The sequence below is a fragment of the Hemicordylus capensis genome, chromosome 15 (genome assembly GCF_027244095.1).
Source record: "Hemicordylus capensis ecotype Gifberg chromosome 15, rHemCap1.1.pri, whole genome shotgun sequence".
NCBI lineage: Eukaryota > Metazoa > Chordata > Lepidosauria > Squamata > Cordylidae > Hemicordylus > Hemicordylus capensis.
In genome coordinates, this window is record NC_069671.1 from 18,501,459 (window position 1) to 18,527,657 (window position 26,199).

The 26,199-nt window shown below is 53.3% G+C and overlaps 1 protein-coding gene across 2 annotated transcripts in view; it reads left to right on the forward strand.

The window, feature by feature from the left end:
• CABIN1 (calcineurin binding protein 1) overlaps positions 1–22,956 on the forward strand; it is a 57,859-nt gene extending 34,903 nt beyond the window's left edge. For both annotated transcript variants that reach the window (XM_053279197.1, XM_053279198.1), the window contains exons 29-37: positions 2,554–2,667; positions 10,538–10,701; positions 12,039–12,135; positions 12,488–13,135; positions 14,728–14,802; positions 16,033–16,315; positions 19,714–19,893; positions 20,699–20,925; positions 22,161–22,956. In XM_053279197.1, coding sequence (XP_053135172.1) covers positions 2,554–2,667; positions 10,538–10,701; positions 12,039–12,135; positions 12,488–13,135; positions 14,728–14,802; positions 16,033–16,315; positions 19,714–19,893; positions 20,699–20,925; positions 22,161–22,304 — 1,932 coding nt within the window. In that variant the 3' untranslated portion in view covers positions 22,305–22,956. The remainder of the gene's footprint in view (positions 1–2,553; positions 2,668–10,537; positions 10,702–12,038; positions 12,136–12,487; positions 13,136–14,727; positions 14,803–16,032; positions 16,316–19,713; positions 19,894–20,698; positions 20,926–22,160) is intronic.
• Positions 22,957–26,199: the final 3,243 nt, after the last annotated feature.

A 26,199-nucleotide genomic window follows, 5' to 3' on the forward strand; every position in this document is an offset into this window, starting at 1 on the left:
AGGGAACACTGGTCTACGGTGGCCAAAGCAAGAAGCCACCCACATGGCCATCAGTGTTGTCTCTTAATTTCCCCCGTCTCTGGGCCGAATGGGTTTTGTTCTGGGAGGCAGGATCACGGCTGTGTGTGTGTGCGTGCACCATGTGCATCTAGAGTAGGGCCTTCCTGATTCAACCTGAGCGGGATCTAAAACTGACTGAGTGGACATCCAAAAGAGTGTGTGTGCACACACGTGTGCACGCCATAGAGGGGACACTGACAGCCATGTGTGTACGGGCCACTGTTTGTATTTGCAGTTGCCTATAGATCCGTGCAGGTCCCTTTCTCCGGGTGTGTTTGCATCTTGGTTTGGGCTCACGGCTCTGGTGCAGTGTTCTCCATGGCGAAGCCCGGGGGCCAGTTTTGCCCCCAGCTCTTGCTCTCCCTAGCTCTCTCGTATTCTGCTTTGGAGCTGAATACTTGGCACAGCCCTCCTGCCACCATGTGGATGCAGCTGTGCATGGGCTGTGCCCATAGCTGGCGGGGCGGGGCAGGGGCAGGGGGCTCCTTGAAGGGAAGTGGAGCCCTCCGGAGCCCCTGCACCATCTTGGAAGACGTGTGCAGAGTGCTGGGACGTGTCGCTCTTCCCAGTGCTTTCCCCACAGAGCTCTTGAGAGGGCTCCGTCCCTCCTCAAGGGCCCTCCCAGCCCTGAGGAAAGTGCAGTAAACTGTGCAGAGGTCTGCACAGTGGGAAATAGGAGATTATTATTATTATTTGTTGGCCAGAGTGGCCCCTGCTTGAAAAATAGTGGAGATCTAGCTCCTGTCTTTTTGGGACCGTCTCTTCGTCTTGGGGGAAGGGGCACTGGAACCCTTGTACCACCTCCCCACTTCCCGCCTCAGGCTTCTGAGAATTCACCAGGCATTTGACCGCAGCCGCCTTGTCGGCGTGGGCAGGTGGACCTGGGAACCCTGCAGGACTAGAAACTTGCTTTCAAAAGAAATGGCCCCAAACCAAGCAGAGACTTCCAGGGAGCCAGATCCTGGCTTGGGCCTTGCACCCTCTGCCCCTGTTCCAGGCGCTCAGCCCTCTGGACACTGCTCTGTATTCACAGATGTGATCTCCCCCCGCTCCCGCCCCCCACACCTAGTGCTCTTGCTTTCTGCCACCGTATTCCAGAGGCCGGGGCTGTCGTGGGGAGTCTGGCATTCACGATGTTTCCACAGGGTGTGGTGTATCTTGTTCCTCTGCCCTCGGTGGGAGTTCTGCCTATCAATAGAGCTCAACCACAAACTAGCGTGAAGCATTCAAAATAGCTGGAGTGGGCTGAGGACTTGGGCACCATGGAGACGGGGCTGGTGGGAGAAAAGAGGCTTGCACGTGGCGGGGAACTGCGCGGGTGGGGAGGCAGGCAGCGCCGCCGGAAGCAGCCGTCCGTTTCCCCCGGGGCCATGGCAAGTTGCAAATGCTGTGGCAGGAGTTGGTCACCGGCTGCACTCCTTAGCACACTCCTAGGCGCTCTGCAGTGTTCCCTCTAACAGGGATTCTCAGAGGCTGTTGACTACAACTCCCAGCAGCCCCAACTGCAATAGCCTTTGGTGGGGGGAGGTTTATGGGAATTGTAGTCAACAACCTCTGGGAATCCCCGTTAGAGGGAACACTGGTGTCCCGTCTCCAGCCGGCATAAGGCAGGTTTCAGAAGCCAGCCTGGGCGAGAAGAGACATTCTTCTGCCTGGGGAGGATTTGGCCCTTTTTTTTTTTTTTTTTTTTTTGGCATGTCCAAACCAGTGTCCTCCCAGGCATCTACAAATTTTGCTTGCCAGTGGTGAATGCCCCCAGCCCTCTGGCCATCAGGACACCCAGCACCACGCAGTGGAGGGAAGCTTGTGCACCTGCAGGGCACCCGTGAGCAGGCAGCTACAAATCCGCTTGCCAGCAGCCAGGGCCCCCAGCCCTCCGGCGAGCAGGACAGCCAGCCCCCCACAGATCTCCTCCCCAGAGGTTTCCTTTCCACTGCCAGTTGTGAGAAGGTGAGAACCAGCAGGAGTCCTTTCTGCATGGCAGGAGGGAGCTCCCGCTGTCTCTTGCCGCCTCCATCCCCCAGGGCAAATGACAGAAGGGCCCGCTGCTCTCCTGAGTGCCAGAAAAGGATCCGAGGGAGGAGAGGGTTCTGGTGGCCACTACAGACAATGTTTGGCTAGTGAGCTGCGCCTAAATCTTTGTGGGCCCCTGTGTCCTGCCGTAAAATGGTAAGCGAAAAGGTGGGTGGTTCCTCCCGGCAATTGAATGGTGTGCAGTCTCGGAGTGTTCACAAATGGTCTGACTTCTGGGCGGGGAGGGCTCGGCCCCAGGACATTGGCGCGCTCTGCAGCTTCCCCGAGTGCGTTCTGGAAGCCAAACTTCCCACAAGGCCTCGGGGCAGGTGGGAAGGAGCGCCGAGACGGAGGCAGGTATGTAGGTTGGGAGGCGGAGTGGGAGGAGAGGCGAGAGCAGGCAGCTGCAATCGCAAAAGGGCTCCCCCCCCTCCCCTTCCCCAGCTCCTGATTCCGATTCTCCTGCACTGTCCTATATAGAATCTTCAGTGGGCTCGAGACGTGTTGCTAGGCAGCAGTATCCCTTGGCAGCAGCTGAAGCACATGCCGGCACAGGGCCTCTTCTGCGAGAGGAACAAGACCAATTTCTTCAACGTAAGTTGGGCGCGCGCTGGGCCACTTCCACCCCCCCCGCCCTTCACTCTTGGTTTCGCATCCCTTTCCCGCCTTGCCTGTGTTCCCGGAGGTCCTTTGCCAAGGGCCACAGCTGCTTCCTTCCATGGCACCGAGGGGGAAGTGAGCCTGTGACGTTCTAACCTCCATCCCCTTCCCCGCTAGCACGCACCCACGGCCAGGCTTAAGCGGAGGAGAGCAGAAACCCTAATCTGGTTCCCTCTGGGAAGCCCGGAGGGCGGGCATGGAGGCCGGCGTGCCCCACCACCACCCCCCTCACCACCAGGTCTGCGTCTTTGATCAATGGAGAGCTGGTCTCGCAGTAGCAAACCTGAATGGTCCCCTTTGCTAAGCAGGGTTTGCCTTGGTTTTCGTTTGGATGGGTGACTGCATGTAAGCACTGTCTGCTGTAAGATATTCCCCTTCGGGGATGAGGCCCGTAGCTCAGTGGGGTAGTCTACAAGCAGAGGGTCCCAGCTTCAATCCCTGGCAGCATCTCCAGGTAGAAGACTCCTGCCTGAAATCTTAGAGAGCCGCTGCCAGTCAGTGTAGACAATACTGAGCTAGAGAGACCAAGAGCCTGACTCAACTCTTAGGCAGCTTCCAGTGTTACACTTCCATGTTCTGGGGGGCACGAGTAAATCTTTCAGGGCAGGTTGTTTTTCGACCAGGGGATGTTCATTCTGTGCGCCGTGAAACCACCAGCCAGTCGGCTCTCTCTCCTTTCCCACAATGATGCGGGCTTGTGAGTTCCACCAGGCCTCCTGTGAAACACGGCCAGGCTGCAGCTGTTGTCGCTGACTTAATTTTACATCGACGAGAGCAAAAAGCAGCAGACGCCTCTTGGCCACTCTGCACTCCCAGAGATGTTAAATCTTTCATCGGCCTCATGCAGCATCGGATGAAATGTTTATGAGAGCCGTGTATCAGAAGCCACGGATCCACTGCGGCTTTTGCCTCCCACGAAAGTGTCCTGCAGGGCTGGATCTGCAGAGTGCTGGGCTCTCTCTCCCCTCCTGCCAACAGTTGCACCCCACTGCCCTTGGGAGGAGCTCAGCCCCGCGGGGGGTGTGTGGCTTCCAGAAGTGTGAGACTGGCACCTCCTCAATTCTCGGAAGACTGGATGGATGCACAAATCACTTCTTTATCTGCCGATCTGGACGGTAGCACTTGAGGCCGTTGCTGTGGGGCTGCTTCCGGGGCTTGCGTGGACGGCCCAAAAGAGTCACGGTGACCCCGCAGTCCTTCAGTGGAATCTGGATTGCAGTGTTGTGGGTAGCCTCCTGCCTCAATTCCCCAGGAAAATGGAAACCAGAGTCGAAGATGCCGAGGTGCCCGTCGGGCGCTTGGGGCTGGGAGAGGAGAGCGGTCCTGGGTGGGGGGTGCTTTTATATTTTGTTTGTTTCCAGGCAGACTTGGTTGGGCCACCACCTCCCATGCTGGGAGTGGACATAAGGAGCTGCCTCGCCTCCTACCAAGTCAGATTGTTGGTCCATCTAGCTCAGCATTGCCGGCACTGACTAGCAGCGGCCCTTGGCTTCAGCCATGCGTCTTTCTCAGCCCCACCTGGAGATGCTGCCAAGGGTTGACACTGAGACCTTCTGCATGCACAGCAGGCACTCCTCCTCTCAGCTACAGCCCCGTCATAGGGACATAGAAAGCTGCCATATACTGAGTCAGACCCTCAGTCCATCTCGCTCAGGATTGTCTACACAGACTGGCAGCAGCTTCTCCGAGGTGGCAGGCAGGAGTCTCTCTCAGCCCTATCTTGGAGATGCTGCCAGGGAGGGGATTTGGAACCTCAGATGTTATTCCCAGAGTGGCTCCATCCCCTGAGAGGAATCTCTTGCAGTGCTCACACATCAAGTCTCCCATTCATATGCAACCAGGGCGGACTCTGCTAAGCTAAGGGGACCAGTCATGCTTGCTACCTCAAGACCAGCTCTCTCCTCTCCTGTCCCCTGAGGGAGAATATCTTACAGCACACTGACTCGGTCTAAGACAGCATCCTGTGTCCCTAGGCACTCTCTGCACCTCCCCACTAGTGGTATTTCCTACCAATCTAGCCGCGGACTCCTGACAGTGACCCCAGGGCCTCATTAAGAAATGTCTCAGGCGATAAGATCCTAGGCCAGATTTTCCCCTGCTGACTCTGGATAAAACATGATTTTCTTGACGGCGGCGGCGGCGGCAGCAGCAGCAGCAGCAGCGATGCATGCTTTGAATAATTCATTAGCTGAGCAACCGGCAAAGGCACCGAATGAGCAAACGAGCCCTTTCGGGCCAGGCCAAGCCTTCTTTGGAGCAAGAACCAGCTTGGGGCTGTGTCTGTTCCTTCCTCGTGGCCTCTGTGCAGCCATCCTCCTGGGCCTGCCCCTGAGAAGCTGAATGGGCTTCAGTTCCAAGATGCTACTCAAGTGTACTAAAGAAAATGAGGATGCTGTTCAGTTGCAGAGAGTGTGTGAGGAAGCACCGCCAGCAGTGAACGTTCCTGAGTATAACCTGCACTCAAGAACTTGTATCTAAAATCTAGATCTCACAGGGTGTAGAGGAGAGGCTGTCCTCAAAGTCTGTGCTTCTCGCTTTTGCCGTTCAGCTGACTAAAAGGTCCTGTAATGGGGGGAGACAGCTGTGTTGGGCACAGAGGACCCTGGGAAGACTGCAGGAACAGGGGAGGGCCGCCCAGTTTGTCCGTCAGCAGGTAGGAAGCTGCCTTATACCGAGTCAGACCCTTGGTCCGTCTTGCTCAGCATTGCCTACTCCCAGACTGGCAGTGGCTTCTCCAAGGTCTCTCTCAGCCCTCTCTTGGAGATGCTGCCAGGGAGGGAACTTGGACCCTTCTGCATGCAAGCAGGCAGGGGCTCTTCCCAGAGTGGCCCCATCCCGAGGGGAATATCTTACAGTGCTCACACGTCTCCCATTCAAATGCAAACCAGGGAGGACCCTGCTTAGCTAAGGGGACAAGTCATGTTTGCTACCACAGTGGTAAGAGGGTCAGCAACATGGGGCTGAGTCCACCAGAGCCTGGCCGTCTTTCCTGCTGTTCAAGCCCAGGAGGATCTGCCTCACAGGGCTGTTGTTGAAGGACTTGACCCCAGGTAGTCTCGTTTGCCCAGGTATCCTTTGCATGCCTAGCATGGAGACTGGTCCTCAGCTTTGCTTTCACACAGGAACAAGCCTCCAAGCCTCTGGTGTGTACAGAAAGGAGTGTCCTTGAATTAGTGCTGGGCTCTTTGCCATGCTAAGGTGCCTGCCCCGAGGGGCCTGCTAATCTCCATATTGACACAAAGGAGAGGCTGTGGCCAGCAAGCCTGGGTGCAGTTGTTTCTCTCACTGGGTTTGGGGGCGGGTAGGTGGCCTTTTAGAACAACTCTTTATACGCCACTTTTCGACAAAAGTTTCCAAAGTGGTTTACATAGAGAAATAATAATAAATAGGATGGGCTCCCTGTCCCCACAGGGCTCACCATCTAAGAAGACAGACCCCAGCACCAGCCACTGGAGGGATGCTGTGCTGGGGGTGGAGAGGGCCTGTGGCTCTCCCCCTGCCCAGGTAGCAGGAGTCAAGAAGGGAGGGGCGGGACCCAGACTGGAGGCGGGCAGAGGGTGCAGCTGAAAGGCCAGCGGGGTGCTGGTAGTCTCCACAGTCGTCCCCCTGCAGCCCGGGGACGGGGGTGGTGGTTGCGGGGGCGGGCTCGGCGGTCTGCCCCTGTCGTGGGGCGCGCATCTCTCCTCCTGTCGCCTGGGCTCAAGGATCGGTGTGGCGCTCTCGGGCTGGGGGGGGGGGAGATGCTCGCTCCGCCTCCTCCCTCTGCGCGCGGAGGACACGAGCTGGGGGAGCCCGCGCCAAGGGGCGGCTGGCTGGGCACGGGTAGGGATGGCCCCGGCCGGGGGAGCGGGCGTCGCTTTGGGCCCCTCCGCCCTCTCCTCTCCTCCGCAGCTCGGGCAACTCTGGCCCGTGTGCTGCGCCAGGAGGCGCGGTGGACTCGCCCGGCGGCCTGTTGACGCGGCGGGACTCGCTCGGCCCCGCCGGCAGGGCGGCAGGCGGGCACGGACGCCGGCTGGCTCTTTCTCGAAGCGCCGCCCCCGCTTCGCTGGAGCCTGGCGGGGCTGCCTGCTCGCGCTCTCCTCCCTCCCTCCCTCCTTCCTTCCTTCCTTCCTCGGCGGCGGTCAGGTGGGCCGCCGGGTTCGCTTCTCGGCAGCGGAGGAGGAGCGAGGCGAGGAGGAGGAGGAGAGGAGGGGGGTCCTGGGGCGCTGCTGCTGCTGCTGCGCTGGGCATGGCGGGCCCGGCCCAGGCTGCTGCTGCTGCTGTCGTCGCCGCCGCTACTACTGTCGCTGGTGGCGGCGGCTGCTGCTGCTGCTGCCGCCCGGAGGCGCCCCGGGAGGCCAGGTCTGGGGCGGCCCGGCGCCCCCGCCGCCCCGAACACGGTGAGTCCCCCCCACCCAGGGAGGGAGGGAGGGACGGGAACCGCCGCCGACCCCCACCGCTGCGCTTGTTGACGGCGGGAGGCGCCGGGGAGTAGGAAGGCGCCGCCGCCGCAGCCGCCGGGGAATCCCCGCGCGGTCGCCTCGCTTGGCCCCGCTTGGCGGCGCGCGCAATCCAGGAGGAAGCCCCCCCGCGCGCGCGCCGCCGCCGCCGCCGGCCTGCTGCTGCTGCTGGGCTCCCGCGGCGATGCAGCAGCAGCCTCTGGGCCTCGAGTCGGGCGGGCCGGAGGGAGGGAGGGAGGGGAGCCGCGACTGCCCGCCCTGGGGCTGCAGGAGGTGCTCAGCCGTGGCTTGGCGCTCCTCCCGCCGGGACCCCTGTGCACCGCCTTTCCTTAAGATATAAACTCAAGGCGGTTTTAGCATGCGTTTAAAATGGGAAAGATGTATTAAATAACTAAAGCCACACCAATATTATATTTCGATATAAAAATAATAATAGGAAGCCACTAAAGTTGAAGATGTATGCAAATTAAAAAAAAACAAAAACCAGGAGAGATGGCAGCTGGCTTTTTGGGGGGTAGATCCTTTTCTGGCTGTCCAGTCAGGAGGCTTGCGGTGGTCCTCTCCACCCCCAGCACAGGACCTCCAGTGCCTGTTGCTGGTGTCTATCTTATTTGTGAGCCCTTCGGGGACAGGGAGCCGTCTTATTTCTTTATTTATTTATTTCTCTATGTAAACCGCTTAGAAAACTTTTGTTGAAAAGCGGTATATAAATATTTTTTGTTTTGTTGTGGTGGAGGGACGTTCGTTGGTACCAAGGTGTGTGGGGGGGGGGCTGGATTCCCAGCATCCTCCTTCCTGCCTCACCTGGAACCACCCTTTCCCCAGGGTGTCCTGGGCTGGCTTTGCAGCCTCCTCGGTAGCAGCGCTCTGGCCTCTGCCTGCAGAAGGGAAAGCTGGCAGGGAGTGGGGCAGAAGGCAGCCAAGCATGAGCCCCCCACCCACCCCCTGCCCCGCAGCAAGAGCAGTAGCTACTGCCTGCCTCCCCTCTCCGGTGCATGTGCCTGGGCAGCATCCAGAGCTGCTGTGTGTGGGGGTGGATACCTAACGGTGCAGGGAGAAGTTGCTTCTTGGCTTGCCAGTGCCGGCCGAGTGTCAGCTGAGGTCTTGATGGAGAGCATAGGCCAGGAGCCGTGAGCTGAAGCAGTCCGCTCTGGAGCCTCTGAGCAAGGGGAACAGCTGCCCTGGGGCCCCTTAAGGTGGTGGGTGAGAGCGAGGGAGGGAGAACTGCCCGCCAAAGGTGGCGCCTGGAGCTGGCGAGCTTGAAGCCCAGAGGCTGAGCGTTTGCCTGCCAAGCCTGACTCTACAAGGGCTGCTTGTTCCTGGGATTTCAGATGATAAGCCAGAGGAAAGGGGAGCATCGGGTGTCTCCAAGACCGCATCACACCCATCTTTAGCAAAGCAGTAAAGCACAGAGAGGCAACCCCACCCCCAGATAATAGACAGGAACCTTTATTGCGTCCAGCAGCAGCAGCAACCAAGGGTTGAAACGCTCCTCTGTGTCAAAAGCAAGCTTCTTCTCTGGAGAGACTCCAGTTACAAACGAGAAAGAGGCATGCACATGGCAATTCGGTTTGGGATCTGCAGAAAGTGGGTGTTGTGTGTGGGTTCCCGGCTCTGTTTGCGACAGATTCTGCAGGTGCCAATGGAACAGAAGGGGGGCAAAAGGCTTGCAGGCTTGCACTCCCTAATAGTGGCGGCACAAAGTGGGGCAGCAGGTGGGGAGAGTTCAGCCCGGACTGCCACCCTTCGTTTCTCTTGTTTGGTTGAGAGAGGGAGCTAAATGTGGTACCTAGCTAGGAGGGAGTGGGAGTGGGACCCTAGGCCTGATCCAGCAGGGCTGTTCTTATGTAATAGTAGCATGGAGCTGCCCCAATGCGAGAGCGCTTGGAGAAGCCCCAGCTTTTTGTACTACTAGGCATAATATGTAGTTGAGTCTCCCCTGCTGGTTGGTTGGTTGGTTTAAATGAAAAGCAGTCTTGTGAGCAGAACATTGGCGAGCGACTTCTTGGGCTGGGTAGATTTTGCGTATTTGAAAGCCAGACAAGAAAGGGTTAAGTGCCCCCCTTTTCCTCTCCTTTGCCCTGTTTGATCATTTAAAAAACAAATAGTGGGGGGAGAGCCTTATAAGGAGCGTCATGTCTAACGTTAAATGAGAGCAGCTGCCATTCTGTGGACTGAATTAGAAAAACCTGTTCTCTGCAAGAAGAGAGTTTTGCTGCCCAGAACCTTGGTTCCTGGGCTCCCTGATGCTACTTTCAGTGTTTCCAGATGGGTGGGGTGGGAGAGAAAAGAAATAATGGCACAGGGGCTTCTCACTTGGTGGGTTTGCCAAGATAATGTTGATTTGTCATTTGGGAACTAGGTCTATTGGCTAGTGCCTGTGCCATCCCCGATAGACCCCATTCTCCTTCCCTTGTCTGAACCACACTATAAGATTATTTATTTCTTGCTTTAAAAAAAAAAAGCTGAGAACTCTTCCCTTACTATGCATCCTGGGATTCCTGGCACAGTAGCTTTGTGTAGCCTTTACAAAGAGAAAACAAGGAGAACTCTGCCAGGTTATGCCCCTGCCACCTGGGGGTCTGCCAGTCAACCTCTGTTGTGGGCTTTTCTTTCTTTTTTGAATCGTGTGTGTGTGTGTGTGTGTGTGTGTTGCCTCTCCAGTGTAGCTGTGCAAGCGTGGCCTTCTCCCACAACAAGGCTGTCTCCAGTCCTTTTTATGGAGATAATTGCACAACCAGCACTGGATCAGGGGTGGGGGTCTGAAGGCCAAAAAAAATAAAAGTGTTTTTGTAATACTCTGGAAAGCCGTCACACTTCTTTGCATGATATGTTGGGTTGGGACTGAGTTGAGACTGGGGATGTGGGTGAATGTGAAGTTGGCTTCAGCACAGAAATTCTGAGTCACTCATTCCCCTGCTAACTAGTTCAGAGTCTCTTCTCTTTAGCAGCGGGAGAGCAACTGGCCCTCTCCAACCCCAGCACAGCGTCCGTCTGGTGGATGTGGCTGGTGTCTACCTTTGTGTTTCCCCCAGAGTATAGGGAGGTCATCCTCAAGTATGGGTTATCATGCCCTTTTGAGACAGGATCCAATCAAATTCAAGGAAGGGTAGTGGCTGTAACTGGTGTCTACCTGGTGTTTCTTTTTAGGTTGTGGGGACAGGTAACACCTTATGATTGATGGCTTTTTTCCTGTGTAAACTTCTTTTAAGAACTTTTTCATCAAAAAGCAGTGTATAAATAATAGTAGTATAATGATTGTATTGCATATATTGAAACGGTGGGTGAAAAGAGCATTTGCCGTAGCTGGCAGGGGGGTTCCCCTTCCCTTCTGAAGCTGGTTTCCCCTTCTGGTTCCCGTGCAGGGAATCTGGCGCATTCCTGTGGATGAAATTGACCGCCCCGGCAGTTTTGCCTCTCACATGAACCGCTCCATCGTCCTTCTGCTGGATGTCTTGTCGCAGCTGAAGGATTACCACACCCTGCTGAAAGTCTCCTCGATGCTACAGAGGACCCCCGACCAGGGGAAGTGAGTGCCCAGCTTTTTCGTTTCCACTGGGGGCTGGTGTGAACTTGGGGGCAAGGGGACCTTGGCCGAGGCTGGCAGAACTTGCTTGCACCCTCTCTCTCACGAACTCTTCTCCCCTTCCATTGTACACCTTCTGTTCCTGCAGGTTGAAAAAAGTATGCTGTTTCCAAAGCTTGCCGTCTAGATCATGGCTGCACAACTCCAGCTGTTGTGAGACTACAACTCCCATCATCCCCAGCCACAGCGGGCAGGAGGCCGAGGTTGTGCAGACCTGATCTACATCAAGCTGCCCCCACAGTTTATCAGGCCTTATACTCATACTGTGTCTAGGTTCTGCCCACCACCATTTGAGCCCCCACTTTAAGCCGCTGTCAGTTTTGGAAAACCAGAATATTGTGGTTCCCAACTTGGGTTCTTCCTGATGTTGCTGAACTACAACTCCCAGCATCCCCAGCTACAACATCTGGAAGAACCCAGTTTGGGAACCGCTGAGTCTTTCTAGGAAAGAAGGAAGGGGAGACTTGAGGAGGAGGTCTGGTCTTGTGGTAGCAAGCATGTTGGCACTGCCCCGTTGTAGCAGAGTAAGTGGCTAGCCCCCAACTCGTATTGCAGCAAGAACACGCAGACACATGAGTAAAAGCCAAACGTTGATTGTATTGAAGTACAGGACACTCACATGATATATAGTCTCAGCAGGTCCAGTTACAGCAGGCACAAAGATAACAGCAGCCGGATGGACCACAGTGGAGCAGCGTGGACCACTGTGGACAAGTGACTCATGCATGAGCTCTATTGTTATACTGGCTCTAGCCAATCACATTTGGTCAGCACTCATGACCTTTTTACATATCCTAATTGGCTACACCTGTTGCCAGTCTCTCTACTTGCTGCAAACAGTGACTTGCACTTTGTTTTAGGCTCCTTACAGCACCTTGCAGGAAATATATCCTGACAAAGCATGAATTATCCCCTTTGCTAAGCATAGTCCGCCCTGGTTTGCATTTGAAAGGGAGACTATATGTGTGAGTGCTGTAAGCTAGTTCTCTTCAGGGATGGGGCTGCTCTGGGAATAGCAGCTGCCGGCTTGCATGCAGAAGGTTCCAAGTTCTCTCCCTGGTGGCATTTCCAGATGGGGCGGAGAGAGACTCCTGCCTGCAACCTTGGAGAAGCTGCTGCCAGTCTGGGTAGACAATCCTGAGCTAGATGGATTGAGGGTCTGACTCAGCACAAGGCAGCTTTCTATGTCCGTAGGAACATAGGAAAACCCATGCAGGATCAGGCCCAAGGCCTCTCTGGTCTGGCACCCTGAATCGTCAGTTCTGGCCTTTCCCCTGCAGGAAGTACTTGCGTGATGCAGACCGCCAGGTCCTGGCCCAGCGCGCCTTCGTTCTCACAGTGACGGTGCTGGAGGACATGCTGATTGAGCTCACCAAGGTAACGACAATAACTTTATTCATTGGCTGTCCTGTGGCTCACAAAGCAGAACAATAAATCAACAACTGAACAAGTCATATAATTAAAAGCACATTAAAAGGCCTGCATGAACTGAAAGGGGTCTGCTCCTGGAGTTGAAAAGAACACAGCGATGGTGCCAGGTGAGCCTTACTGGGGAGGCTCTTCCATAAACGGTGCCACCACCAAAAAGGCCCCCTCTCCTAGTAATCTGGTTTGTATCCCAGCAACGTTTGCTACCCTGCCCTTTTTCCTGCGGCTGCTCAGCGGTCCGGGCCGGGGGGTCTTTTGTCATAATGCGTTCTCCCCGCCAATATGTGTGTTTGCTTTGAAGGTCTCAGAAGATCCGGACGCCAAGTACTGCATCCTTTCAGGGACAAGGATGACGACGGACGTCTCTAACAAAGCCAGTGCTGAAGAGGGGCAGGACGCCCTCCCCAAAAAGGCGGCGCTGTCTGATGTGGGGGTGGCAGCGGCAGCATATGGTGCTGAGAATGGGGTCAAAGACGTGGCCCCAGGGCAGCCTCCCCCCGCGCTAGACGCTGTGGAACTGGAGGCGAAGGCTGCCAAGGAGATCTCCCGCCCAGGCTCCACGGAGCCCATGGACTTGGACGGGTACGCCAACGACCTGGAAAAAACGGACACTTCCTCTAAATGCCCGGAATCTGTCCGGGCGCTGCCAGGCAGGATTTCCAAGGACAAACCCTCCGAGAGCCGGACTGCAGAGCTCTCCCTGGAGGAGCTGAGCATCAGCTCTAAGCACCAGCAGCTGGAGGGGGTGAAGGTCCGAGTCCAGGCAGGGCCGACGGAGGAGGTCAGCCAGAGGCCGAGCAGGAAGAGGAAACTGATCGATGATGCCGAGTCGGGGAAGACCCTCCTCCTGGATGCTTACCGTGTGTGGCAGCAGGGTCAGAAGGTCATGACCTATGACCTAGGCAAGATTGAGAAAATAATGTCTGAGACCTATATGCTCATTAAGCAGGTAAGCGGCACCCTTCAAAGATGTTCTTGAGGCATTGGAAGAACTCTCGGGTGCCCCCCTCATCCCTCCTTTTGGAATTATTTGTTTCTGGCACTCCAGTAGTCACATGCATTGAATAGTAATAGAAGAGGAATATTAACAAAGGCGTGTGTGTGTGTGGTGGTCCCAAAAGATATTGAATAAATATTAATCAGTTATTTATTCAAGCATTGCCTGATGTACTTCGAGCTTAAAGGTACTCTTCTTCGGAGGTAGTTGTACCATTTACCAGAAAAGAAGACAATTTGAATTTTAAATGTCTCCCTTAAAAAGTAGAGGATAAATACAGGCTATACCTGCATTTACGCAAAAAGAACAGGACTCTGAATGTAAGATGACCTCCTGATTTCTAATATAAAAGAACCTGGAAAAATCCTAGTTTTGTATTCAGATGAATACAGTATACTATCATATCTTTTTTGTTTATGCAGCATATTTGGGGATTCCCCTTTTTGGTGGAGGAGGTCTTAGCTTTTTGGTACTGTGTCATTTTCCTCCCCCTCTTTCTTTTCTGGCAACCATCAGCTCCCAAGTACTGTATTCTGGCTTTTGGGTTACTTTCTTTCTTTCTTTTTAAAATATATATATACTGCTTTTCAACAAAAGTCCCCAAAGCTATATATTCCCAAAGCTATAAAAGTTCCCAAAGCTAGATATAAATTAAAAAATGGCTCCCTGTCCCCAAAGGGCTCAGAATCTAAAAAAGAAACATAAAATAGACACCAGCAACAGCCACTGGAGGGGTGCTGTGTTGGGGACGGATAGGGCCAGTTGCTCTCCCCCTGCTCAGTAAAGAGAATCGCCACTTTTAACTCTTTGCTCAGTGAGCAGGGGTTAACTGAGGGGGCACTGTAGAGTCTCACAAGTGGGAGCCCTGGGACCGAGGAAGCAGCGCTCACATCCTGTCCTTGCCCTCCCCCAAGCCGTAAGGGGGCCCACTCAGCACCCCAGTGCCTTTCCCCATCTCTGGTTTTGGGGACTGAATCCAACTGATGTAAGCTCTTCGGACTGGGCTGGCCAGTCATGGCCCTTGCTAAATGCACACATGCCACTCGTTTCAAGGCAGGGTCAGCATGTTGTGAAGCTGGCAAGGCCGAGGAATCCTTGTTGCTCTCGGGTTCCCTTTCTGGGAGAAGCAAGGTCTTCCTGGGCCTTCTTAATGTATTTATATGTATATCCCACTCTTTCTCTAAGGAGCTCAGAGTGGTGTATTTGGCTGTGCTTCTTCTCACAACAATCCTCAGAGGTAGGTTAGACTGACAGGTAAGTGGCCAGCCCAGAGTCGCCCAGTGAGTTTTGTGGCAGAACGGGGATTTGGACTCAGTTCTCCCCAATCCTAGTCCAGCCTTCTAACCACTACACCATCAGTGTTCTCTGTAAGAGGGATTCCCAGATGTTGATGACAACTCCCAGAATCCCCAGCTGCAGTGGCCTTTGGCTGGGGATTCTGGGAGTGGCAATCAACAACATCTGGGAATCCCTCTGACAGAGAACACTGTACAACATGCTGTCTCCCTCTCGCTCTCCTTAATTGTGTGGGTTTCTGTCTTCAGGTAGACGAAGAAGCAGCTTTGGAGCAAGCAGTCAGGTTCTGCCAGGTGCATATCGGAGCTTCTGCACAAAAGCAAGTAAGTTCTTGGGCTGTCAAGCCCACTACACATTTTGGGTCCGTGGCTGCTACTCCATGGAAGAGGGAGACAGGGATTGCTCCTTCAGATTCTCAAGTCAGAGCACCACCACCACCACCTTTTCCTTTCTCTCTTCCGGCTTCAGTTTCCAAAAATGGCTCAGGGCAGTTTACACAGAGAAATAATAAATAAACAAGATGGATCCCTATCCCCAAAGGGCTCACAATCTAAAAAGAAACACAAGATAGACACCAGCAACAGTCACTGGAGGTCCTGTGCTAGGGATGGAGAGGGCCAGTTACTCTCCTCTTGCTCAATAAAGAGAATCACCATGTTAAAAGGTGCCTCTTTGCCAACTTAGCAGGGGTTGTTAGGTTGATTGATTGTTAGGTTTGTATACTGCCTTTCATTGAAATAATCTCAGGGCGGTTTACAATACATTTGAAAACAGTACAAAACTATTAAACAATACAAGTTAAAACAATACTAAGACAGTTAATACAAATGTTGAATGGGAATATAAAAAGTACAAATCTAATTAAAAGTTTTAAGAAACATAATGAAACCATGAAACCGCACAGAGCAGCAGCAATAACAAGAAAACAAGTCGGGTGAGATTGCATTTATTGAGGGACCCTGCAGCGGGGAGAGTGGTGGGTGCGGTTTGGCGCTGGCCAGCAAAGCCCCCATTTGCTGCTGCTGCTGCTGTAACAGCAAAAGGAAGGAAGCCTGGCTGAGGAGGTGTTTCCGGATCCAATTCAAGGTGCTGGTCTTGGCCTTGAAAGCCCCGCGCGGTTTGGGCCCTGGGTAGGTGAGGGAGCGCCTGCTCCCAGGGGTTGCTGCCCACTTGATGAGGTTGTCTGTCGGGGGCGATGCTCCATGGAATTGAATTGGACCTGGAAACAAGTTAGGCAGGGAGAGGCTGCCTGTTCTCTCCCAGTGGAAGGGGGGCAGTGGTCCCTCCAATCCCCCCACCCCATATCTGTGTGCGGAATGAGTTTTCTTCTGGGCGGCAGTATCAAGGCAGGGTGCGCGCACCATGTGCATTCAGAGTGGGGCCTTCCTGATTCCGCCTGAGCTGGATCTAAAATGAACTGAGCGGACATTTTAAAAAAAATTGTGAGCGCGCATATGCCTTAGAGGGAACCCTGCAGGGGAGGGGTTGCCCTTTCCCACGTCTGCGGTGCCCCTCTCTGCAAACTAAGCACGTTCTTTTTCCTTCCTCTCTAGTCCACGGGAGAAATGCCAACCACTCCAAAGCATACCCGGGACGCCAAGGAGTGCTTCTTCCCAGCAGCTCCTTCCTCTCTGAACCCTTCCTCCGTGGCTGCTGACGCCGTGGCTTCGGAAGTCCTCCTGAGACTGAGCGACTTGCACTCCAAGCCCAAGAGTGCCTCCCCTCCGCCCTCCTCCTCCGCCGGGGTGCTGCTGCTGCTGCCGCCCCCGCCCCCACAGGCAGAAGCAGGGGCAGAGCTCATGGAAGAGGCTCCCGCCGTTTCTGGCCTCGCACGGGGTAAGCCGGCTCTTCCTGGAGGGAGCCATAGATTGCACTGGGTGCCTTGCTTAGCGTTGCCTCAAGGGTCTTCGTGTCCTACTTGCGCCCGAGAGAGAGACTCTTCCTTTTCCTCCTCCTCCTGGAGGCAGTTCTTGCTGTGTTTGACCCCTAGGCCATGCTCTTGCAGTCTGGTTTGTATCCTATCAGCCATCATTTGGAGATAGGGAACCACCTCATTTCATTTCATTTCTATGTCAACTACATATAAATAGTAGTAGTAGTTTCCTAGTCTGAAGCTGGTTCAGCTCAGAGTCATGCCTGCTTTTTGCATGGAGAAGCTGACCTATATCACAGGGGTTATGATGTCATCATAAACACAAACAGGAACTATAGGAAACTGCCTTCTGCCAAGCCACACCCTGGGTCCATCTAGTTCAATATTGTCTAATGTCTGCCCTGACAGGCAGCGGCTTCTCCAAGGTTGCAGTCAGCAATCTCTCTCTCAGTCCTATCTTGGAGATGTTGCCAGGGAGGGAACCTGGAACCTTCTTCATGCCAGCAGGCAGATGGTCTTCCCAGAGCAGCCCCATCCCCTGAGGGGAAGATTGTAACTGTGCTCACATGTTGTCTCGCATTCAATTGCAAACCAGAGCAGACTCTGCTTAGCAAAAGGGACAATTCATGCTTGCTACCGCAAGACCAGCTCTCCCCCCTTCTAGAAATAAAATATCCCTTCCATATAAACAGTAGTAGTAGTTTCTTAGTTTGAAGAGTCACGTACGTTGCAAGGATTATGATGTCATCACACACGGTTGAGTCCAAAATACCACGAGGATGCAAATAGGACAGAATCGGCCTTCATGCAAGGTGTGGGGTCAGCCGGTGCTCTCCACTGGAAGGACCAGGAATCTGCAGCAGCTCCTGTTGGCACTTAGTCCACACTCCCTGATCAATTTTATTTATTTATACTTTTTAGATTTATATCCCGCTCTTCCTCCGAGGAGCTCTGAGCAGTGTACATGCTTATTTTTATCCTCGCAACAACCCTGTGAGGTAGGTTAGGCTGAGAGATACATGACTGGCCCAGAGTCACCCAGTGAGTTTCATGGTTGAATGTGGATTTGAACTCAGGTCTTCCCGGTCCTAGTCCAACACTCTAACCACTATGCTATGCTGGCTCTTTATGATGGCCTATTTATTAGGCCTGTGCAAAGCTTCAGCCAAAGCAACTTGAAAAACGTTGTTAAACCATGATGGGAGGTTTTTTAAAAACTATATAAATAGGTCAAATAGCATGCTAGATCAGATCACTATTTAGGGTATCAGGAAAACTTGTACAGTGTGGTTTTGGGGGTTTTCTGGAGAAAATAGTACTGTTTTTATGCAAATGTGGGTAAATTTGTGTGGGGAATTTTTCCAGTTCAAAATTTCCTAGCAAACCCACATCTCTGACCCTGGGTCTAAAAGAGCCATGGAAGATGGGTGTGGCGGTGCATCTCTGCCCGGGCAGCAGAAGGGATGAGGGGCAGGCACTTCAGGGGAGGGAGCTTAAATGCTGCCAGGGAAGCAGCTGGAAGAAAGCTCTGAGATGTGGTTAATAGGCACATAGCCATGAAGGTGTTGCTTAACTGCTGGGTAAAGCTCTGAGCAGAACAACTTCCTTTACTCTGAGTAGGACTACTTTCCAGCAACCCATAGGGTTATGCATGTACCATGTTCACCCAAAGAGCTTCGGGGTTGCTCAGCGTTGCTGCTGAAGGCATACATGTACACTGGTTGTTTGTGAAAAGGGAGCTTGCTAAAGTTACATGGTTGGGGAGTGCGTGTGGGTGAGATGCATCCCGCTCCCGCAACGCACCCTGGTGAGCATCTCCCCGCCAGCGGCTGAAGGCCTGCCATCACAATCTGCAAACACTGGTTGCCCCGGCAACATACGAAAAGTGGTGGGAGAGGTAAGCTGGAGTGGGCTGTTGTCTGGAAAGGGTTTCCGTCCTCTGCCTGCCTGCCTGCTTGGCAAAAGCAGGGAGATGTTACAAGGTATGGCCTTCCGGGTTCTCTTGGGCTGCTCTACAGCCTAACAGCATGCTGGGGGCTCTTTCAAAGCGAAAGTGGGAGGCTGGGGGTGGGGGAGATGGCTCGCTTCCTGGTGGGGAGGCAGGGCATTTCAGAAGTTAGTGGTATCTGTGTGTGTGTTGGTAATCTGCTTTTGCTTTTTGAGCGAGTGCCGTATTTGTTCCGAACTGCCAGGATCTTGGAGGTGCTGCATGTTTCTGCTTCCTCATCCGCTTTGTAGGAAGGTTTCAGGCACTGCAGGACTTGGAAAACTGGGTTTCTTCGGTGGATTTTGCAAGATGGGTGTTGGGACCTTCTATAAATTGGCGACGGACAAAAATCTTCATATGCAACGCTAGAGAACGAGCCCTCGTTTCCTTTTGCCAGTGCAGAATCCTAGGGCCTGGATTGGCATGTCCCAAGGGAAAGTTTATTTCAGAAATAAGCTCCTGAACCCAGAGCCCAAGGAATGGTGGGGGGTGTTCCAGAAATTTAGGCACCACCGGTTTTCGGTGGGCTTCTCATTCTGGTGCACAGCTTTTTGTTTGAATTCGATATTTGCGTCAAATGAGAGCTGGTGTGACACAATGGCTTAGAGACTGAGCTGAGAATCGGGATTTCTGTGCTTTGAATCTCACTGTGGCTTCACTAGGAGGCCTTGGGCAAGCCCCGGCTCATAGCCAGTCCAAAGCTCGGGGGTAGGGGTTGGCACACAAAAAGGGTAGAGGCGGTCAGGCAGTTTCTGGCCTCGGACACTGAGACTTGTTTGCAAAAATTGCAGAGGGGCAGATAAAAGATAGGAGCACCCCCACCCTGCTCTCCAGCTACAGGTTGGGTCCTGCCACCTGGCCAGAGGACCAACATGTGTCCCGCTGATCTGAAGGGTAAGGTACAGACTCTTGGGGACACCATGCTGTTTCTAAAGGCCATGTCTCTTGGCTCGGTGCTCAAGGGGACACGCCCTGCTTCCAGGACTCTGGCTTCTGCATCCAGACTGGATTCCTGAGTGAGAAATAGGGGTGTGTTTCCTGCCTTATACTCTGTGTCGTGAGGCACAACGGCCCCACAGATGCAGCCCGATTTCCCGCCCCAAGACTGAACACCACCACCCCCCGCAATTGCCTGAGAAGCCTGTTCCGTTGCTGCAAGAGAGTCATATTTGGCCATATGTCACACAGCTGACCTAGCATCAGTTTTTAAACGCTCGGCAAGAGCTCAAGCAGTGCTTCTGCTCTGCTTGTGGGAAAGGCGACGGTGCCCATGTGGTTCCCATTTCTGTCCACTCTGCTTAGCGAGGAGGCTCCAAGTCTCTTGAGTCTTGCCTCAAGCCCTCGCTCAACAGCTTGCCTTGTTCCTTTATGCAGAGGAGGAAGACGAAGGGAAGTTGGACCAGCCTCTGGAAGGGCTAAGTTTCCAGCAGCAGGAATCTCACCTCTGCCAGCAGATGAAAATGGCCACGGTGGCCACTTCCTCCAACCCTGCTCGCTGGCAAGTGGAGCTGGAGTCCGTGACCAGCCCAAGCGCAGGACAGGTCTGTAGCCAAGGTAAGGAAGGCCCGATTCCAGTCTATTTTTTAAAAGTTCTGTACGGCTTTTGACAGGTTAACACATCTTTCTGTGGCAACCTCATGCCATAAGAACATAGGAAGGGCATTCCGGGATCAGGCCAAAGGCCTGTCTAGTCCAGCATCCAGGATGCCGGATGCGTCTGACTAGGAGAGAGATCTTGGGGTCGTGGGGCACAGCTCGTTGAAAATGTCGACTCCATGTGTGGCAGCTGTGAAAAAGGCCAATTCCATGCTTGGGATCATTAGGAAGAGGACTGAAAATAAAACATCTAATATGATAATGCCTTCATACAAATCTATGCTGCGGCCATATTTGGAGTACTGCGTACAGTTCTGGTCACTGCATCTCAAGACATCCTAGAACTGGAAATAGGTGCAGAAGAGGGCAGCCAAGATGATCAGGGTCTAGGGGCACCTTCCTTATGATGCAAGGCTACAACGTTTTTAGTTTAGAGAAAAGGCAACTAAGGGGAGATATGAGAGAGGTCTTTTAACATTAAGCATGGTGTAGAGAGAGAAATCTTCCTCCCTCTCTTACAACACTAGAACTTGGAGTAATTGTGCTAGGGCTGATGGAGCGACTCTAAAAAAGGTTCTGGGGCAGCCATTGTCCAAAGCAGGAGGGAGGGCCATAGGGCAGGAGCCACCACGGTGTGGGGCAGCCCTTTCCTGACCCCCTCCCTACTCGTTGCTACTTTCAGCTGTTCCAGAGGGGGGTGTGTGTGTGTGTTCTAAGATGGATGGAGCTGATTCCCCCCCCCCTTTCTGGCCTTGCTCTTTAGCCTCCAGTTCCAAGACAGAACTCGGTGTTGATTTGCAGCCCGTGGGAAGCCAGCAGAACAAGGCCGACAGCAGCCGAGTGAAGCCCCGCGTCTTGCCCAACATGCCAAAGCTTTTCATCCCCTCGTCCATCACCAAGTTCCCCCCCGAGATCACTGTCACTCCACCAACCCCCACCCTCCTCTCCCCCAAAGGCAGCATTTCTGAAGAGACCAAGCAGAAGCTAAAGGTACTTTGCAGGAGCGTTTGCCACTGTGGCTGTGTCTTCTTCGCGCTCCCTTTAAGGGAGAACCTGATGAGAGATCGCTGGGTCCCCAAGGAGGGTTGTGACGGCTCCCGTGGGATACAGCTTTGCCAGCCAGTGACGGTAGCTGGCAAATCCCCAGGAGGGCTGGACGTGCAGAGAAGGGCAAGGGCTGTGTGGCTAAAGAGAGGCTCTGTGGCAAGCAGGAGCAGAGGAGGAAGGTGACAACCTGCCTCCCTGATTTGACTGTCGGCTTGGGCAATCCCAAGGGTAACGGAATCAGGCACGTTAGCACTTTCCCAATGACTGTGTAGCCATAAGCAGATGTTCAGGTTGGTATTATATATAGCCATTGGCAAGAGAATGAGGCAAGTCTCATGATCAGTGAGACTCGCCATAAGGGGGTTAGCCCGCAGACGGATCACCAGGCAGCCCTGGGCGGCCGGATAGGCCACCCACACGACTGCCAGCTCTGTGACGGAGCCACCGGGGCTTGCATGGCCCCCAGAAATTCCAGGATGTCTTGCGCGAGTGTGCGGGGCATCCTGGAGAGACCCCCGCGCCCGGGAGGCTGCTTGTAGCCTCCCAGTTGGGGGTCTACTCATGTGTCGCCGCGGCAACACATGAGCAAAACGCCGAGGTTACGCTTCGTTAACCTCAGCTAAGGGGAGGGGGAATTAGCGAGGTTTGTTGCCGGGAGCCGCATTGCAGCACATGACCGCCAAAAAGTGGGCTAGGCTCCCTTAGCCCGCTTTTGGGCGATGGTGGGAATCGCCTCACTATCTCCTATTATAAGGCCACATTTTTACAAAACCCTTAAATGCACGTGCAGAATATATCAGTAACAAAATCAGAATTTTTGGATTTTGTTTGTAATTCCATTACTGATGTATTTGGCACTACCTACAATATTTAAGAGTTTTGTAAGCAGGGTCCACCTTGGTTTCCGTTTGGATGAAGATGTGAGTGCTAGTAAATATTCCCCTTAGGGGATAGGGCTGTAGCTCAGTGGAAGAGCATGCTTGCAGGCAGATGGTTCTAGATTCACTCCCTGGAAGCATCTCCAGATAAGGTTGGGAGAGACTCTCGCCTGCCTGCAACCTTGGAGAGCTGCTGCCAATCGTTGTGGACAATACAGAGCTAGATAGATCACTGGTCTGATTCCGTGTAAAGCAGCTTCCTCTGAGGATTTTTTGTTTTCTTTCTTTTTCTGGGTCAAGTCTGCCATTCTCTCGGCCCAGTCGGCGGCAAACGTTAAGAAGGAGAGCCTTTGCCAGCCGGCTCTGGAGATTGTAGAAACTTCGAGCCAGGAGTCCTCTCTGGAGAGCGACACTGACGAAGAAGAGGACTGCATGGATGTCTGACCACTCTGCTGGACACGTGGCTTCCTCCAGCTTCTCACTGCAGCATCACCGCCTGCCTGCCTGCCTGCCTGCCTCCATCAGCTGTTCATCTCCATGGCCGCTCGCCTTCACCACTGCTGCCTCTGGTCTTGCCTCCAGGTCTCTGGCATCCTCACCAGCACAAAGCATGCCGGCCCCACTGGCCAGTCTTAGCCAGGCCTTTGCTTCTGATCTTTGGCGTCTCGCAAGCTACTGGCATCTTCTCACGCGTTCCCTCCTCTTGCAACTGGTGACTTTGGCAGAAGAAGGCACAACTTGGCTGGCTGAGCTGAGGGGCTGGCCCTGCCCCTCGTGACTATCGGCAAAGCCCTGGCTGGCTTCTGTAGCTCAGTGGGGACTTAAAGGACCAGAGGGGAGAGGACAGTCTCTTCCGATTCCCTTGGACAAGCTGCAAAAAGCCCCAGGGGTCACAGGTATGGGGAAATGGTATGGATTTCAGTACCATTTTGGTTATGTCTCTCTCTCTCTCGCTCACTCTCTTTCTTTTTTTAACAGATTGACACACAAAAGGGGTGTGTGGTTTTGTGTGTGTGGTTTTCTAAAGGCTCCGTGGAGGGATTAAGTCACATTTCTATGGGGGAAATAAAGGAAACCCAAGCATTTTTCTACTGAATGTTAACTTTGTAATATAATGAATGCAAACCCTGCACAGAAAACGGGACATGTCGCATATGTGTACCATGCACAGAACTTGCCATGCGGGAGTTCAATTTGCTGGGGTGGGTGGGAGAGGGTTAAGTAAATTATGCGGTGCAGAGCTTTGTATAAATATAAACATTTTTCTAATAAAGTGAAAACCTGTTCTCCCAAGTCCTCCCTCCCTCCCTCCCTCCCTGATCTTGTGGGGATGAAGATGAGTTGAGCAGGGGGGGAGTGAGAATCCCGACACACCCCTGCCTCCCAGTGCAGCCAGAGAGAGAGCGCTGAACTTGAGCCGGGTTTCTCCTCCTGCTCCCCGACACCTTGACTCTTTGTTTTCTGTCTCTAGCCGCTGCACCCCTGTCCACTGGGGCGGCTTGGAAGTTGGGCCAAAATGCCAAAGAGCCTTTTCAGGCGCTTTCCCACAAACACCTTCTCACTGGTGGCCAGTGGGGTCAAGCGAAAAGTTTCCTCCCTGGCAGCATCTCCAAGATAGGGCTGGAAGAGACTCCTGCCTGCAGCCTTGAAAACGCTGCTGCCAGTCTGTGCAGACAATACTGAGCTTGATGGACCGAGGGTCTGACTCAGTATATGGCAGCTTCCTATGTTCCTAATTCCGTCTTGAAGCCTCTCTGCCCTTTAGCCTCCCGAGGAATTCAATCTGCCTTTGGCTCTTGGAGGCCCAAATCCTGTTCTCCTCCCTTGGAGGCTTCAGCAGAGAGGGGCTGGCTTCAAGTGAGAGCTGTTGGGCCCCTTTCCTCCCCTCGCCCCCAATAGTGGTGAGGTTTGCTTGGCCTGCATTCGCAACGCTTTGCCTTTTGGAAGAAGAGGAGTTTAAAAGAGGGTGTGTTTGGATGGAGAAGAGGCTTGCCGACACCGAGGGGAGGTTTCCCCAGAGCCTTCCCCAGTTGCAGTGCAGCTTCTGTGCCTCCGAAGAGCAAGGATGTTGGTGCCCCCATAGAAGGAGAACAGGGCCAGCTGCCTGAGGTGGTGGCTGAAGAATTAGAAGGAACTCTGTTCTGCCGCTGGGAGCCTGCAGTCTTGTTTCCCCCACAGCCGCGAAGCAAGCGCTTCCTGAGGAATCAGGAGAGAATCCCTTCCGGCTGAGGAATTGCCTGCCCTTTTCCCTCAGATCGGGCCTAGAAGAGGAGCGCCTCGGCTTCCTTCCCCTTCGGATCAGTTTCCCCTCAGAAACGGGATTAAGGCGAGCAAGGAGAGAATCCCCTTCAGGCTGAGAGGACTTTCCTGCTCTTCCATTGCCAGCATGGGCGCTCCAGAGTTTCCTTCTGGCAGGATTTCCAAGCCCCTCAGAGGTCCCCCTCTTTTTATCTCGGCTCCTCTCTCTCTCAAGCCCAAACGGACCAAGGCCGAGACCCCAAGAACAAAACTGAAAGCACTTGTCAGCTCTCCTGTGGATGGCAATGGCTTGTTCGGAAGGAGAAGAAATTACCTCAGGAGTTCTTGGGAGCCCTCAGAGTTCACCTGTGCAAGCAGCCCTGCTAGCAACTGGCGCTCCCAAAATTGGAGCTGTAGCTAAAGAAATGAGCTCGTCTCACTTTGAGGCCTTTGCCTTGGGAAGGCAGCAGTGAGGACCGTGCCTTTTGCCAGGGTCTTCAGCCCTTTGCCCGAGGAATGAACTTCAGGAGAACGGAGCCCTCTTCGGTCCACATAGATCGAGGCCTCTTTGTTTTAGGCCCTGTGTGTTACTCTCTCTGCCCCGTGGCAGCAGATAACTGTGGTCAGACTCAAATTATATATTTGAATAAACCGTGGACTCTGAAGTCAGTCTAGCGATTGCGCTTCCCTTAGAAGGTTCTCCTGGAAAATGTCCTCATAGAATCGGAAGACAAGAAGGAAGGAAGACGTTGATAAAGTGGAACGCGTTCGGAGGGGTCTGGAAACCCAGGCCTGTGAGAAAACTGTCAAAGGAGCTGGATAGGTTTAGCCTGGAGAAAACTAAAGGGAGATAAGATAGCCGCCATCCAGTCTTTGAAGGGTTATCATCACATAGGAGGAGCAAGCATGTTCTCCAGTGCTAACCAATGGGTTGAAATTATTATTATTATTATTAATTCGATTTCTATACCGCCCTTCCAAAAATGGCTCAGGGCGGTTTACAAAGAGAAATAAAACAAATAAGATGGCTCCCTGTACCCAAAGGGGCTCACATTCTAAAAAGAAACATAGGACACACAAAATGACAAAGAAGCAGATTCAGGTTACGATAGCTGTGTCCGTTTTCTTGAAGAGAATAATCTCAGAACTGTGGTGCACTCTCTGGTAACCTCTAGGCTTGACTACTGCAATCTGCTCTACATAGGGCTGCCTATGTATGCAGTTCGTAAACTTCATTTGATCCCGAACGCAGTGGCTGAATTGGTCTCCGGGGTTTCTCGGAGAGACCTTATTATGCCAAAGGCCGAGAACTGGTCTTGGGATAGCAAACATGACATGTCCCCTTTGCTAAGCGGGGTGCGCCCTGGTTGCATATGAATGGGAGACGACATGCATGAGTACTGTAAGATTATTCCCCTTGTAGAGCTGCTCTGGGAAGAGCACCTGCATGCAGAAAGTTCCCTCCCTGGCAGCATCTCTAAGATAGAGCTGAGAGATTCCTGTCTGCAGCCTTGGAGAAGCCGCTGCCAGTCTGTGTAGACAGTCCTGAGCTAGATGGACCAATAGTCTGACTCAGTATATGGCAGCTTCCTATGTCTGTTTAAAAACCTATTGGCTTCGCTGCCAATAGGTTTCCAGGCAGAATACAAAGTGCTGGTAATTACCTTTGAAGTCCTAAATGGCTTAGGACAGGGTTACCTGGGAGAGTGCCGCCTTTTACATGATCCCTACTGCACGTTAAGGTCATCAAGAGAGGTCCATCTCCAGATGCCACCACCTCGTCTGGCATTGACTTGGGAACGGGCCTTCTCTGTAATCGCTCCTGGCCTATGTAATGCACTCCCTATAGACGTCCGCGGTCTAACATCATAACATTTAGTAATCTTTGAATGTTTTAAACGGTTTTAACAGTTTGTTTTATTTCATTTCTGTTGTGTTTGTTCTTGTGAACTGCCTAGAGCCTTTGGAGTCAGGTGGTATATAAATAAAATAAAATAAATAAATAATGAGGGATTTCATAGCAGTAAGAGCTGTTTGGCAGCAGAACAGACTGCTTTGCACAATGGCGGACTCTTTCTGTAGAGCTTTTTAAACAGGCTGG